The sequence below is a fragment of the Nothobranchius furzeri genome, chromosome 2 (assembly GCF_043380555.1).
Source record: "Nothobranchius furzeri strain GRZ-AD chromosome 2, NfurGRZ-RIMD1, whole genome shotgun sequence".
In the NCBI taxonomy this organism is placed as follows: Eukaryota; Metazoa; Chordata; class Actinopteri; order Cyprinodontiformes; family Nothobranchiidae; genus Nothobranchius; species Nothobranchius furzeri.
This window is the reverse complement of record NC_091742.1, coordinates 58,386,977-58,398,849: the sequence shown is the minus strand read 5'-3', so window position 1 is coordinate 58,398,849 and position 11,873 is coordinate 58,386,977. Positions and strand designations below refer to the sequence as shown.

At 42.1% G+C, this 11,873-nt stretch overlaps 1 protein-coding gene across 2 annotated transcripts; it reads left to right on the top strand.

Annotated features, from left to right (window-relative positions):
• The first annotated feature begins 76 nt into the window (after positions 1-76).
• smim20 (small integral membrane protein 20) lies at positions 77-11,405 on the top strand. Of its 2 annotated transcripts, none has more exons than XM_070546748.1 (3): positions 77-283; positions 537-593; positions 7,389-11,405. In XM_070546748.1, exons 1-3 carry the CDS (start codon positions 175-177, stop codon positions 7,418-7,420), a joined length of 198 nt encoding a protein of 65 aa, XP_070402849.1. In that variant the 5' UTR covers positions 77-174; the 3' UTR covers positions 7,421-11,405. The 2 variants fall into 2 exon arrangements, with proteins under 2 accessions (XP_070402849.1, XP_015802330.1); XM_015946844.3 differs by lacking the exon at positions 7,389-11,405 and adding an exon at positions 6,137-6,303 and having other exon boundaries at positions 82-283.
• Positions 11,406-11,873: the final 468 nt, after the last annotated feature.

The following is an 11,873-nucleotide window of genomic DNA, read 5'->3' as shown; positions in this document are numbered from 1 at the left end:
AAGCTAAAATGTGTAAAAGTTAGCAAGACGGAAAATATTTTGATGTCTAGTTTGGGAACATTTTCAGCGGACACATTTCTATGTAGAACATATCATGACGTAATGGCCGGAAGCTGTCGCTGTAAACGCAAGTAAACACGCTTGGAGGTGAGAGACCGCCTCTGATGTAAGAAAATGTCCAAAAACGCTAAAATAGTGTTAATATTCGGAGGCTTCGTTACGGCGGTGGCCGCTGCGTTTTACCCCATATTTTTTTATCCTCTAACACACAAAGACGATTACAGTAAGTGCTTATTTTCCAACACGAGCACTCAACTGCTTCATATTGTGTTTTAACTTGAAATCCAGCAATGCTAAATGTTGTTTGACACGATTGAAACGCTAGCTAACTTTAGCTTGTTTACCACTGACTTTCTATGACAGAGTTTTTAATCCCGTAGTGAAGAAATCAAACCAGCAAAAATAAAATAAAAATCTTAACCAACAAATATGTTTTAATATTAATCTTGTGTTCTGTGTTTCTGTGATTTTGCCAGGAGAAGTCCAAAAGGTAAACCGGGCAGGAATTAACCAGGCAGATGTGCAGCCAGTTGGTAAGAACTAATAATAAAACAAAAATCAGCAATAGTGATCGGCTGTTATCTGGGTCACTCCATTCCCTCAGACTCTACCCAGCTGTTGCCGCCATTACTTTCTGTTATTTATCTGTATATTCAGTGTTTTGATACAAAAAGTAGATTTATCTCCCATTTAATTAAATTCCAACCCTTAAATCACTTTCAGCTTTTTTCAACTAACAAAATCAATTTATTAAAATGTACCCTTAAAGCTCATTATCTTAAATTTTAATTATTATTTTTATTTATCTCACTTATCCGTGGGTCCAAGGCATTTTCTAGGACTGTAAGAAGTTCAACTTCTTTTTTGTAGAGCTCGTTCTGCCCTTCAGTTAGTCTTTCATAAAACTGCATTCATAAACTCTGTTTTTCTGTCAATAAGGGGTTCTGTGTGTACAATGAGAAAAAAATGAATGTATTGTTTTCCACAAAAACTGCAATATAAGAGGAAGAAGAAGAAAATATAATTTCTATAGTGCCTCTGAAGATAAAAATCATGAGGTGCTTCACATAAACAAAAAATGTAAAAATATCAAAAAGAATTTAGAAAATTGTTAAAATATATTTAAAATTAGCAAAAAAATAATAGACAATTGTGATTAGAAAATGTAAAGAGAGAGAGTGAATAGGAAAGAGGGAAATCAGTGGATCCTGAGGAAAGTGGAATAGGTGGGGAGAGCAGAATAAAGAGAGAGTGGTGAAGAAGGTCATGCAAAAGCCACTTTGAACAGCTGATTCTTCAGCTGCTTTTTGAAGGAGACCACTGAGTCCACTGATCTCAGGCTCAGGGGGAGAGAGTTCCAGAGTCTGGGGGGCCACAGCAGCAGATGATCTGTCACCTTTGGTCTTTAGCCTGGTGCTGCACAACCAGTAGGCTTTGATCACTGGCCTCAGGGACCTGCTGGGGGTGTAGGGACTAAGAAGATCACCAATGTAAGATGGTGCTTGTTCATGTAAGGCCCTGTAGACCTGAACCAGGATCTTGAAATGAACCCTGAAGTTGACTGGCAGCCAGTGAAGCTGGAGGAGAAGCGGGGTGATGTGGGTGTGTTTGGAGGACTTGGTCAGAAGCCGAGCACAGGCATTCTGAACCACCTGTAGACGGTTCAGGGAGGTTCTGCTCAGACACGTGAAAAGAGAGTTACAGTAGTCTAAGCGTGAGGAGATGAAGGTGGGGGTAACGATCTCAAGTTCAGAGTGGGACAGAATGGGACTCAGCTTAGCAACGTGCCTGAGATGGAAGAAGGAAGAGCGAACAAGAGAACTGACATGAGAATCCAGGGTGAGAGCTGGGTCAAAGGTCACGCCAAGATTCCTGACGGAAGGTTTGGTGTGGGAAGCAAGCTGACCAAGAGAGTCTCTGACTTTGGGAACCAGCTTGTCTGGGGCACAGATGAGGATATCAGTCTTATCTTCATTCAGCTGTAGAAAGCTCCCAGCCATCCAGGTTTTGATAGAGTCTAAGTAGGTGTGTAACATCTGCAGCTTAGACATCTCATGGGGCTTAAAGGAGATGTACAGCTGGATGTCATCTGCATAAAGATGGTAGGAGATTCCTTTGAAGGAGCTCAGGATGTGCTGAAGAGGAAGCAGATAGAAGAGGAAGAGCAGAGGCCCCAGCACAGAACCTTGTGGGACACCATGGGTAAGAGAGGTGGTGGAGGACCTAAACTTGGAGACGGCCACAGAGAAGGAGCGCTCAGAGAGATAAGAGCCACTCCAGAGCAGTTCCTTGATATAATAAAGTAGGGCTGCAACAACGAATCGATGAATTCGATGAAAATCGATTACTAAAAGCGTTGGCAACGAATTGCGTCATCGATTCGTTGTGTCGCACAACTCTTCCAAAAGCGCCCCCCCTTCCCGCCCACCGTTGCGCGCAGACAGATCAGCGCGAGAGAGAGCCGGCAGTTGTTTGGAAGAGGAACATGACAGAAGCAGCGAGAGTCAAAAAAGTAAAAGCTTTTTAAGTTTGGGAGCATTTTCAGTTAAATCAGGCGAAGACATGCGTTACCTGCAACGTTTAGGTCAGACTGGGATGCACGGGATGATGCAGCGTCTTAAACGCAAGCATGTCGGGATCATCAGCGAGGAAGGAGAGAACTCTGTGTCCGGGTAAATTAAAAACTTTTCAAAAGTGATTCATCCAAGTCCCGGATTATTACACAGGCTAGACATGCCCTAAATTCGTAAAAAAAGAGTCTAAAGTCGTGAGCGCGACGCTTATTAGATGAGCGGGGGGACTCGCACTGCTGCGAACCGGTTCCGCCCAAGGCCGGATTAACTGGGCAATTGCCCAGGGCCCACGAACTCTAAAGGGCCCAGGGCACGAGCACAATACTGTATCTATAATTTCCCGCTTTATGAGGACTATGGTGACCGTACGTTCCGTTTTCCCCGGCCGTGTCCACTTTTCACTCTCTGTCCGGCGCGTCCGGACTGCGGGTTCTTGTATTGATGAAAATGTCCGGCTTTTCATCCAGGAGCAGGGATCGAATTATGGGGGAGCTGTATATCCTACACATCCGGGGAGCCGGAAAAAGTTTTCTATATTATATCATTTTTGGACTCTTTTGAGCAGAGAGCGGCACAGCGCATTGCTGCGCAGCGATCCAGGCAGCTGCTTCCAGCGCACGGTCCATTCTCAAAGTGGCCCAACCAAAAAACTATAATTAGCACACGATCGTTCATGTCTGCACATGTTCTCTATTTTCTGTCTTATTTGTGCCTGAAGCTCGCTACTGCGGAGCTCATCACCTGTGCTGCGGTGATTTCACCTCACGCAGCATCGAAAACGCGCTCTGCGCTTTGTGGTCACGAGATCTTTGATCTGCTCAAAAGTAACTGATGAGGTGAACAAGTAAGAATCCAGGCAGCAGTTTTTCTGGAGAATTAAGAGGAGATGTAGGAAGAAGAGAGACAGACAGGACAGGAAAATAGTTCAATAAAAACAACAAAACAAAAGAAAGTGTTGAAAAGTAAAATGTAGGTAGATTTATCTCCACGACACATGTTTTTACCTATAAAACAATAAGTTACACACATGTAATATTTATAAATTTGATATTATTCAGGTCACCTTCAACACTCAGTCACACACCCAGGGCCGTTTCAAGACATTTTGGGGGCCAAGGCAAAATGACCCCCCCCCCCCCAACTGGGCTCCCCAGAAGCCTCTGTGTAATTCATACCCTCTCCAGTAGTGTTAGTTATACAGTGTTTATAAAAGCCCCTCGGGCATTACTGACATGTTCTAATATTATCAGATGAAAAACTAAATTATCAGACATGCTGTCTCATCTGCTGCTTTTCTAAACTTGCAGAAAGTAACAAAACCATTCGAAAGCCACTATTTGTAGATTCTCTGAAAGTTTCCATGGAGTGTGGGACAACTTATTTTTTCAGTCATTTTTGGAAATAGTGATCAATTTTGATTAATTCACAGCCTATGTATGATTACATTTAAAAATTAGTTGTTTGACATCCCCAGTTATAATAAATTTCTACAGATGAGATCAAACAAAACAGATGAGAATTGCCCTTAAGCTGTTTAATTGGACCAAGCATTTTAGGTCACAGATAGATGTAGCTTAGGGTCTCTGTCTATACACCTTATAAGACAATTTAGGCGATGGCATGTTGTTTTTCTGCTATTGAACTGTTTTCTAATAATGTTGTGTTAAATAAAGTGAAGGAAGGAGCGAAATAACGTTTCCCTAGCAGTTTTAAAAAATTTCCCCATGTAATCCGATTAATCGATTAATCGTGTCGAGACCCCATCCGATTAATCGATTATCCAAATAATCGTTTGTTGCAGCCCTATAATAAAGACTTACAAACTGATGGGGGTCTGAATACCTTCTGTACCCTCTGTAAGTGTGTGTGTATGTGTGTGTGTGTGTGTGTGTGTGTGTGTGTGTGTGTGTGTGTGTGTGTGTGTGTGTGTGTGTGTGTGTGTGTGTGTGTGTGTGTGTGTGTGTACTTTATATGTTGAAGTGGGCCAATTTTTAGTTTAACCTGCATTTAGCTGGTCCACACAATGCTACGATAATGATAAATGACCTGCACTTGTGTAGCGCTTTTTAGAGTCAGAGGACTCCAAAGCGCTTTACACTACAGTGCATCATTCACCCATTGACACACAATGATGAGGATGAGCTACATTGTAGCACAGCTGCCCTGGGGCGCACTGACAGAGGTGAGGCTGCTGAATACAGGTGCCACTGACCACCACCAGCAAGCAAGGTTAAGTGTCTTGCCCAAGAACACAACAGCAATTGGGAAATTACAGGTAGGGGACGATCTTTAGAAGCTGTTAAAAGTAATTGTTTAGCTTACTCTTCAGATTGGGCCCAAAATTTCCGTTTTGAGGAAGCAGCAGTCGGCGGGATCTGACTAATTACTGGAACGGCTTGGACTAATTTGTGAAAGACACTTCCAACCAGCATAAGCTGGTTCAAACTCCCATCAAGTTGGTGAAAGAGTCACATGTAAAAAACACTAAACTACAATCTAACAGCCAAGCTACGCAAACTAAATAATTATACTAGAAGCTTTGCTTGGACTCTGACTCAATGCTAATGCTAACTACAGCACAACTCACTTGCGGCTAATCCGAGCCCCGACTGCTACAAGGCTGGTTGAGACCGCAGTGCTTTTATAACCTACAGCCACAGAGCTGCTACTTAGTACTTTTCTTAGCTACGTAGCATCGTTCTCGTTAGCCATTGGCTAAAACCGACTCGAAATAAACATGGTCTATACTTTTGAGCTGAAGAGGGCGCTAGACTGACGTCTTTAGACAGAATTTAGAGTTTTCAAAGAAAATGCATCAAAATGCAAAAAGAATGGCTACATATGTCTACAACACTATTAGACACTCATTTATGCTAGTTATCATCTAAAAAAGGTTGATTTTGATGTGACTTGCTCTTTAAAGATGGTCATCATAGATGGTGTCAGCTAAAACGCTTCAACCAATAATCTACAGTCAAACAGACATTTACCTAAGAAAATGTCCGTGTTTGGTTTTTGAAGCCCCAAACCAGAAATGTTCATTTTTGTAAAATGGAAAACATGCAGAAGATTCTGGGTTTTTCATTTTCTTCTTTATACAAAAAGTAAAGTTACACTCATTAACATCTAAGCTTTTGCACAGATAAGTGTGCAGATTGTTGTTAAGCGAAGAGGAGCAAGACTGTTTTGTTGGCTTCCCTCTGGTTTATATGATGCAGGGACTCTAGACAGATTTTATAGATTTGTATATGCAGTTTAAACATTTGATAAATGTAGATTATATCAGATTAGAGTCTCTTATCTGCTCAAAACACTCCTGCAAGCACTTTTCTTACATGAACATAAGTCAGGTTTGTTCGATGTGATTTTTCCATTGATCTAATTGAAAACAAGTGAGTACACACTGAAATAATCATGTAAACGGCTATAAATAAACTATTTAATGACGTGTAAAAATATGTTTGCATCCATGCTACCACTGTTTTTGTTTGTTTGGTCCAAAGGGCTGAAGGTGTGGTCTGATCCATTCAAACCAGCAGATAAGTGATGGCTGGTGTGAGCTGGGCCTTGGGACATGTTAATGAAGAACGTCTCTGATGAGTGCTTAGTGTGCGTCTCAGTGAATTTTATTGCATTTTTTCATTGTAAATAAAGTTTAATGGTTCAAGAATGCAACTCTGGTGTTGTTTTTTAAATGTGATATTTGGCCGGATGTAAAAAAGAAAACATTAAAATAAAGGCTGTCCAGTAAAATTCATAATGGTGCTAATGTGTTGTCCAACAGGGGGCGCCCTGTCCCTTCTGTGTTGGACCTAAAAAAGGACTGAACCTTGTAGGGTTTTATTTTTGGGGGGAAACTTTGTATTTCCAAGTTTCACTCTGGTATGCAGCCTGCAGGAAATTATAACAAACAGCAGAAGTTTGTTTACACCATTCTTTTCAAAACATGGTTGGTGTTTTATTTAGTATTAGTTCATGTCAGAGCTGTAAAATCTCTTCAGCCAAAATAGGAACAACCATCTCCAGTAATCTGTTGAATCCTCTTCTTAAAACGGACCAGAGTTATTCCAAGACGCGTCGCTTTAGATCATCATTTCCCTGTCACAGACGCAGGGTTTAATTGGTGCCCAGCTGGGTTAACTGGCCTCTGCTTTGCCTTTAGGCTGAAGGGACACGGCAGATCTGCGGTCAGCTTGTTCAGAAACCCACTCCATTCGATCCAGACTCCCTTTATGAGACCACTGGTGCTGTAAAAGCAGAGAATTCCAAAACTGCTATTTTTTCCCCTGTACTTTTGTGGTTTCCTGACATTGACCAGCTTCCCCCTTTAGGAGTTTTGTCCATCAAAGTCCTCTTTGGAGGAAAGTTGGATTAAGAACGAACTAAAGCATGTGTTTATGGTTCTTCAGAGATGGTGCAGTTTGAAAAAAGAATGACCTTAAATCTCTTACAGTCCTCCGTGTAGCCTGTACTTTAGGGATTTAAGGGCCGTTGGGCGGAACTGCTGCCAGTAGAGCTGCAGGCCAACGATGGCCACTCTCCCTTTAAACTCCCCCCACACCCCCCTGCAATCAACAAGCCTCTTTTGTTTATGAGAGGTTGTTATTGTTGGACGGCATTCAGAAACAAGAGAAAACTCAAGAGCCCGGCTGTGCTGAAAGGCATCCAGAGCGAAGAGAGCAAGGGGACGAGGGGGTGGTTAAGGGGAAATCGAAAAGCAGAAAATTCCTCTCATTCCCTGCCGGTGTTTTCCAGATTCCTCAAGCGACAGCTCCGCGGCTGTGTGAGTGAAGTAGGCAACCCAAGGGGGAAACTGAAGTGAACGACGAGAGGAAGAGAACCACATTCTTGAGGGGACGCGTCACCTTCACAGAGAATAGGACACTCGATCTGTTTTCTTCCCCGCCAGGGTGGTGTGGTCCTTTAGGCCTCACGAATGAGGGTTTGAATCCCTGAAGTTTCCTTGGATGTGTCCATAAAGGCAACACTCTTAAGTTGCTGGCAATCTGTTGTCTGGTTCTATTTATGTGCTTCTCATCCCATTCCGAGGAATATGTAGATAGACACCCATCTCTATAAAACCAGGAATCGGGTCACGGCACAGTAATGACCCAACGCCGTCCCAACAACGTCCCCGCTGAAGGACTTTTACTATCCTACCATTAACCCATCACACAAATCTCTCCCTTCCATTGAGAGCGTCTTGGAAGGTAGTGACTCGTCTTCGAGCGCTTCGAGGAGTTTGTTGCGTCGCGCTAATTGGCTGAGGTTTTTAGCTAATTGCCATGGGAACGGGTCGGCAGGCAGGTCTGCAGAGACAAGAGGGAGTGTACGGGAAGAGGACTTGCATGTAAAATAAAAACAGACCAAACATTTCTTGTTTCGATGGCAGACAGCTGCGGCATTCATTTGTTTCCCTAAATGTTTTGCCTTAAGTCTTCTTTTTTTAAAGACTGTTTTTGATGTTTCTTTGCTTTTCATCAAAGAAAATGGATTTTCCCCGCATTCATAACCCAGAGACATTTGTTAAATTTAGACTTTTTATGAGTTACTGTTGCTTTCTTCTGATTCAAGCAGATAAACTGTGAATCTCCACAGTTAAGAGCCTACGCCTGTAAGAGGAGTCAAGAGGTTTATGGAAAAATGATTAAATCTTGGTTAAAATGTGTGATTGGACATGAAAATTCTTTAGTCCATTTTATATAGTTGGAGCTCCAAAAGGAAAATATTCTCTCTAAAATGTACAGAACAGTACAAATACTATAAAAATCAGTGTTAGGTATTAGTATGCCCAGAACCTCACCAGGCTGGGACTGTTGTTGGCTACATTTAGACATGAAATCGTGCAACTTTTCACTTGTAATCGCGTGACTTTATGTATGTTGTTGGGTCAAATGGTACATAAACGTAAGTGAAAACAAACTGCAATAGTTATGTGAAAATATGTTCTTGTTGTATTTCCAGTGTGATTCCATTTGTTCGAGGTACTTTAATTGTATTAGCTTTTTTCCACCACCCCTTTTGAATTCCGTTTATTCCTTCTGACTCAAGAATGTTAACATGAGAAGAGTTCCAGATTTCTGCAACAATCCTGTGATATTTCTTGGAGGAAATTTGCTCTTTGACGTTTTTTGCCATAAATTTTTATTATTCAGACGTTTTAACAACACCGTAACACACCACTCGACAACAAACTTCCTGTTTATAACGTTAACCAGCCCTTCCCCGTGTCCACCGGTCAGTATATCCCACACCAGTCGGTAAGTATTCTTATTTGGGGTTCGCAAATCAAGTCTATCCAGGATGTCGTGGTATCTGAAGTGATTCTTTGCTGATGATGGTAAATGGCTTGCATTTGATATAGCACCTTCTAGAGTCATAGAACCCTCCAAAGTGTGTTATAACACAATCAGTCATTCATCCATTCACAAACACATTTCACACCCTGGTGATGAGCTATATTGTAGCCACAGCTGCCCCTGGGTGCACAGACAAAGGTAAGGCTGCTGTGCACGGGTGCTACCGGTCCATCCAACCGTAGATATATAAAAGCTACATGGCTCACCTGCACTGTTTGCCAATGGAGTGTGACGTAGCAACGTGGCGGCCATCTTACCTCAAACAGCTGCCCCCTTTTCCAGCATTGGTGTAAATGCTGCATGTACTATTTAAAGCGGCATTCCTTAATTTGGAAAACAAATTAGCTTAAAACGTTTATTTTTTTCATGCCTCTTAACAACGTGCTAACGTAGCATGGCTATAAATATATTGTGGAGATTTTAAATGGAAAATTTTTGCATTATTTGAAGGAATGCATGAGAAATTTGCCACTAAAATACTAGAATGACTGCAATGGAAAATTACGTAGTGAGAAGATTTTGCTCAGTCTACTGGTCCTTGAGTATGTGTTGGGTATTTCTTTCAGCTACAATAATGTCACTGTTACTAGGTTAGTGCTGTTTTATTCATGCCAAATGCCCTGGAACATTTGAAGGGGTGGTTTTGTGCAAAGTGGCAAGAAAGAAGAAAGAAAGATTTATTTGCAATAGTGCCTTTCAAGACAAATCACAAGGCAGTTCGCAAGCACAATAAAAATAGAAAATAAAAACATAAGAGAGATAGAAATACACAGAAATGACAGAAACTCAAGCAGGAAAACATCCCTGCTGTTCAGGGGTAAATTCCAGATGGCTTCTTGCGGCTTTCCAAAGCTGTTTTTTTTTTCTTAACCTAAACGAGAATTGTCCCGTGTGGTCCAGGGGCCATTTGCAGCTGATTTTGTTTGGCCCCCATGTGCATTTCTAGACTTATCACCAGTAGGCTGTTGATGTAGACTGATACTTTCTAATATTTTTATGTTCCAATTTTTATTAACATTTTGGCCAAGTTTGAGAAAGTCATCTTAAAATAGTTTTTGTACTTTTTAAGTGGAAAAAAACATCACATTTGTTGCCTATGTGGACAATTAACATGATGATTATCACCCTTGTCTTGAATGGTTTGGACACCCCTGACCTTAGCCATGTAAGATAGGCAGCTGTTGGTTTTAAAAGACTTATTCACAGAGAAACCGTTTAATACTTTTTTCTTTTTTTAATACGACCAGTCACTCTGAGCTGCATATACATATGGTGTGGTGTTGGTGTCAGGTTTCCTGCTTTTTGGCCTAGGAGGCTACCTGGCTTACCTGAAAATTAACGAGCTGTCGAGGAATATTGGCTCTTTCCCGGAGCTCAGGGATGGATTACACCGCGCTGCGAATGCACAGACATATATAATTGTCGAGATGAGTCGTAAGCTTGGAACTTTGGCTGAGATTCATGCGTTGGCACAAAAGGTGGATGCGATCAAGGAGCGATTGGACGAATCAGCACGGATTGGGATAGATCAATTTACGCCATTATTGGATTCAGAGGGGTTGAGGACCAACAGAACTTTAAGATAGGGAGGAAATTATCTCTGGCCCCAAAACAATTTCTTATCTGAATCTGGTGCCCTTGAGCCTGTGAGGCTTAAACCCTCTGATCTCTATTAAGGTAGCGCGACTCGGGTTGTGAATGACCACAGTCACCAATTCTTGTCATGTGTCTTTGCCTATGTTTGTATGTCTGATCTCAGAATTGTGTGTACTGAAACTTTAATTTCCCTCTGGGATTAATAAAGTATCTTTGAATTGAACTGAATTGAATTGAATATACAGGATAAACGTGAACATTTTCTTCAGCCCCCATTGCCTGCCTTAGGACATAGATGGGGAAAATTTCGGGTCAGAAAAAGTTAGTTCCTTCTATATCACAGGGAAAAGTAGCATTCACTGCCCCGCCTACCTAGGCTTGGAACCGCCCATGGGAAGGATCAAGCAGAGCGTGTCTGCGCTAGTAGAAGCAAACCATTAGCAGCTCTGCAGCGTGGCGGAACACATTCAGGTGTATGGTGTTGTTGGAGATAACACATAAACATTGTCCTTTGATAATATTAGGTGAAGACCCCTGGTTTAATCTCTCATTTTTGTTCAAGTGGCAAAGTACTCTTCATTATTTCTGTTGTTTCTTGTTAGCTAACCAGCATAACCAACATAGCTGCGGCTGTCCCACAGAAACATAAGCTCATATGTGCTTTTCTCATATCAATTGGATGATCTGAGCTTGGGGCCAGACTCTCTGGGCCCTACGGCTTACCAGTGAGAATGAGTTGAGCATGCACACTGATTTTGGATATCCCATGTTTAAAACCAACACATTCTCACAACCAAGCGGCTAAAACTGATGAAGGGTGACCAAGCGTGTGTTTCCGACGCGTTGGGTGCCTCAACGCATTGTGAAACGGAGATTTCACCAAATTGTGAACTTCACCCTCTTACAATTTAACCTTCCCCTCACCCCCATCCTAACCTTAACCCACTTGCGCATGCAAATCTTTGATTCTAGTTGCATCGTTCCTCTCAAACATGTTAATGGGAAATTTAGAACGAGAAACTGAGTTAAGGTTAGGATGGGGGTGAGGGGAAGGTTAAATCGCTAGAGGTTAGACGTTAAATGTCGGTGAAATCTCCATTTTACTGTGGGCATCAGAAAGCGACACTCTGGCACAGCGCGTCGTTGAGGCTCCCAAAGCGCCGGAAACAAATGCTTGGTCACCCTTTGCCAGTTTCAGCCGCTTCGGGTATGAGAACGTGTTGTTAAACCAGACGCTGATTGGCCAGCACAACAACGGCCCCATCCCTGATTTTTCAAGAATGAG

Bases quoted from the DNA above. Each gene is read 5' to 3' on its own strand.
- smim20 (XM_015946844.3), top strand. From the start codon at position 175: ATGTCCAAAAACGCTAAAATAGTGTTAATATTCGGAGGCTTCGTTACG. The intron at 284-536 runs GTAAGTGCTTAT...TGATTTTGCCAG, and splicing joins AACACACAAAGACGATTACA to GAGAAGTCCAAAAGGTAAAC. The intron at 594-6,136 runs GTAAGAACTAAT...TTTGGTCCAAAG, and splicing joins GGCAGATGTGCAGCCAGTTG to GGCTGAAGGTGTGGTCTGAT.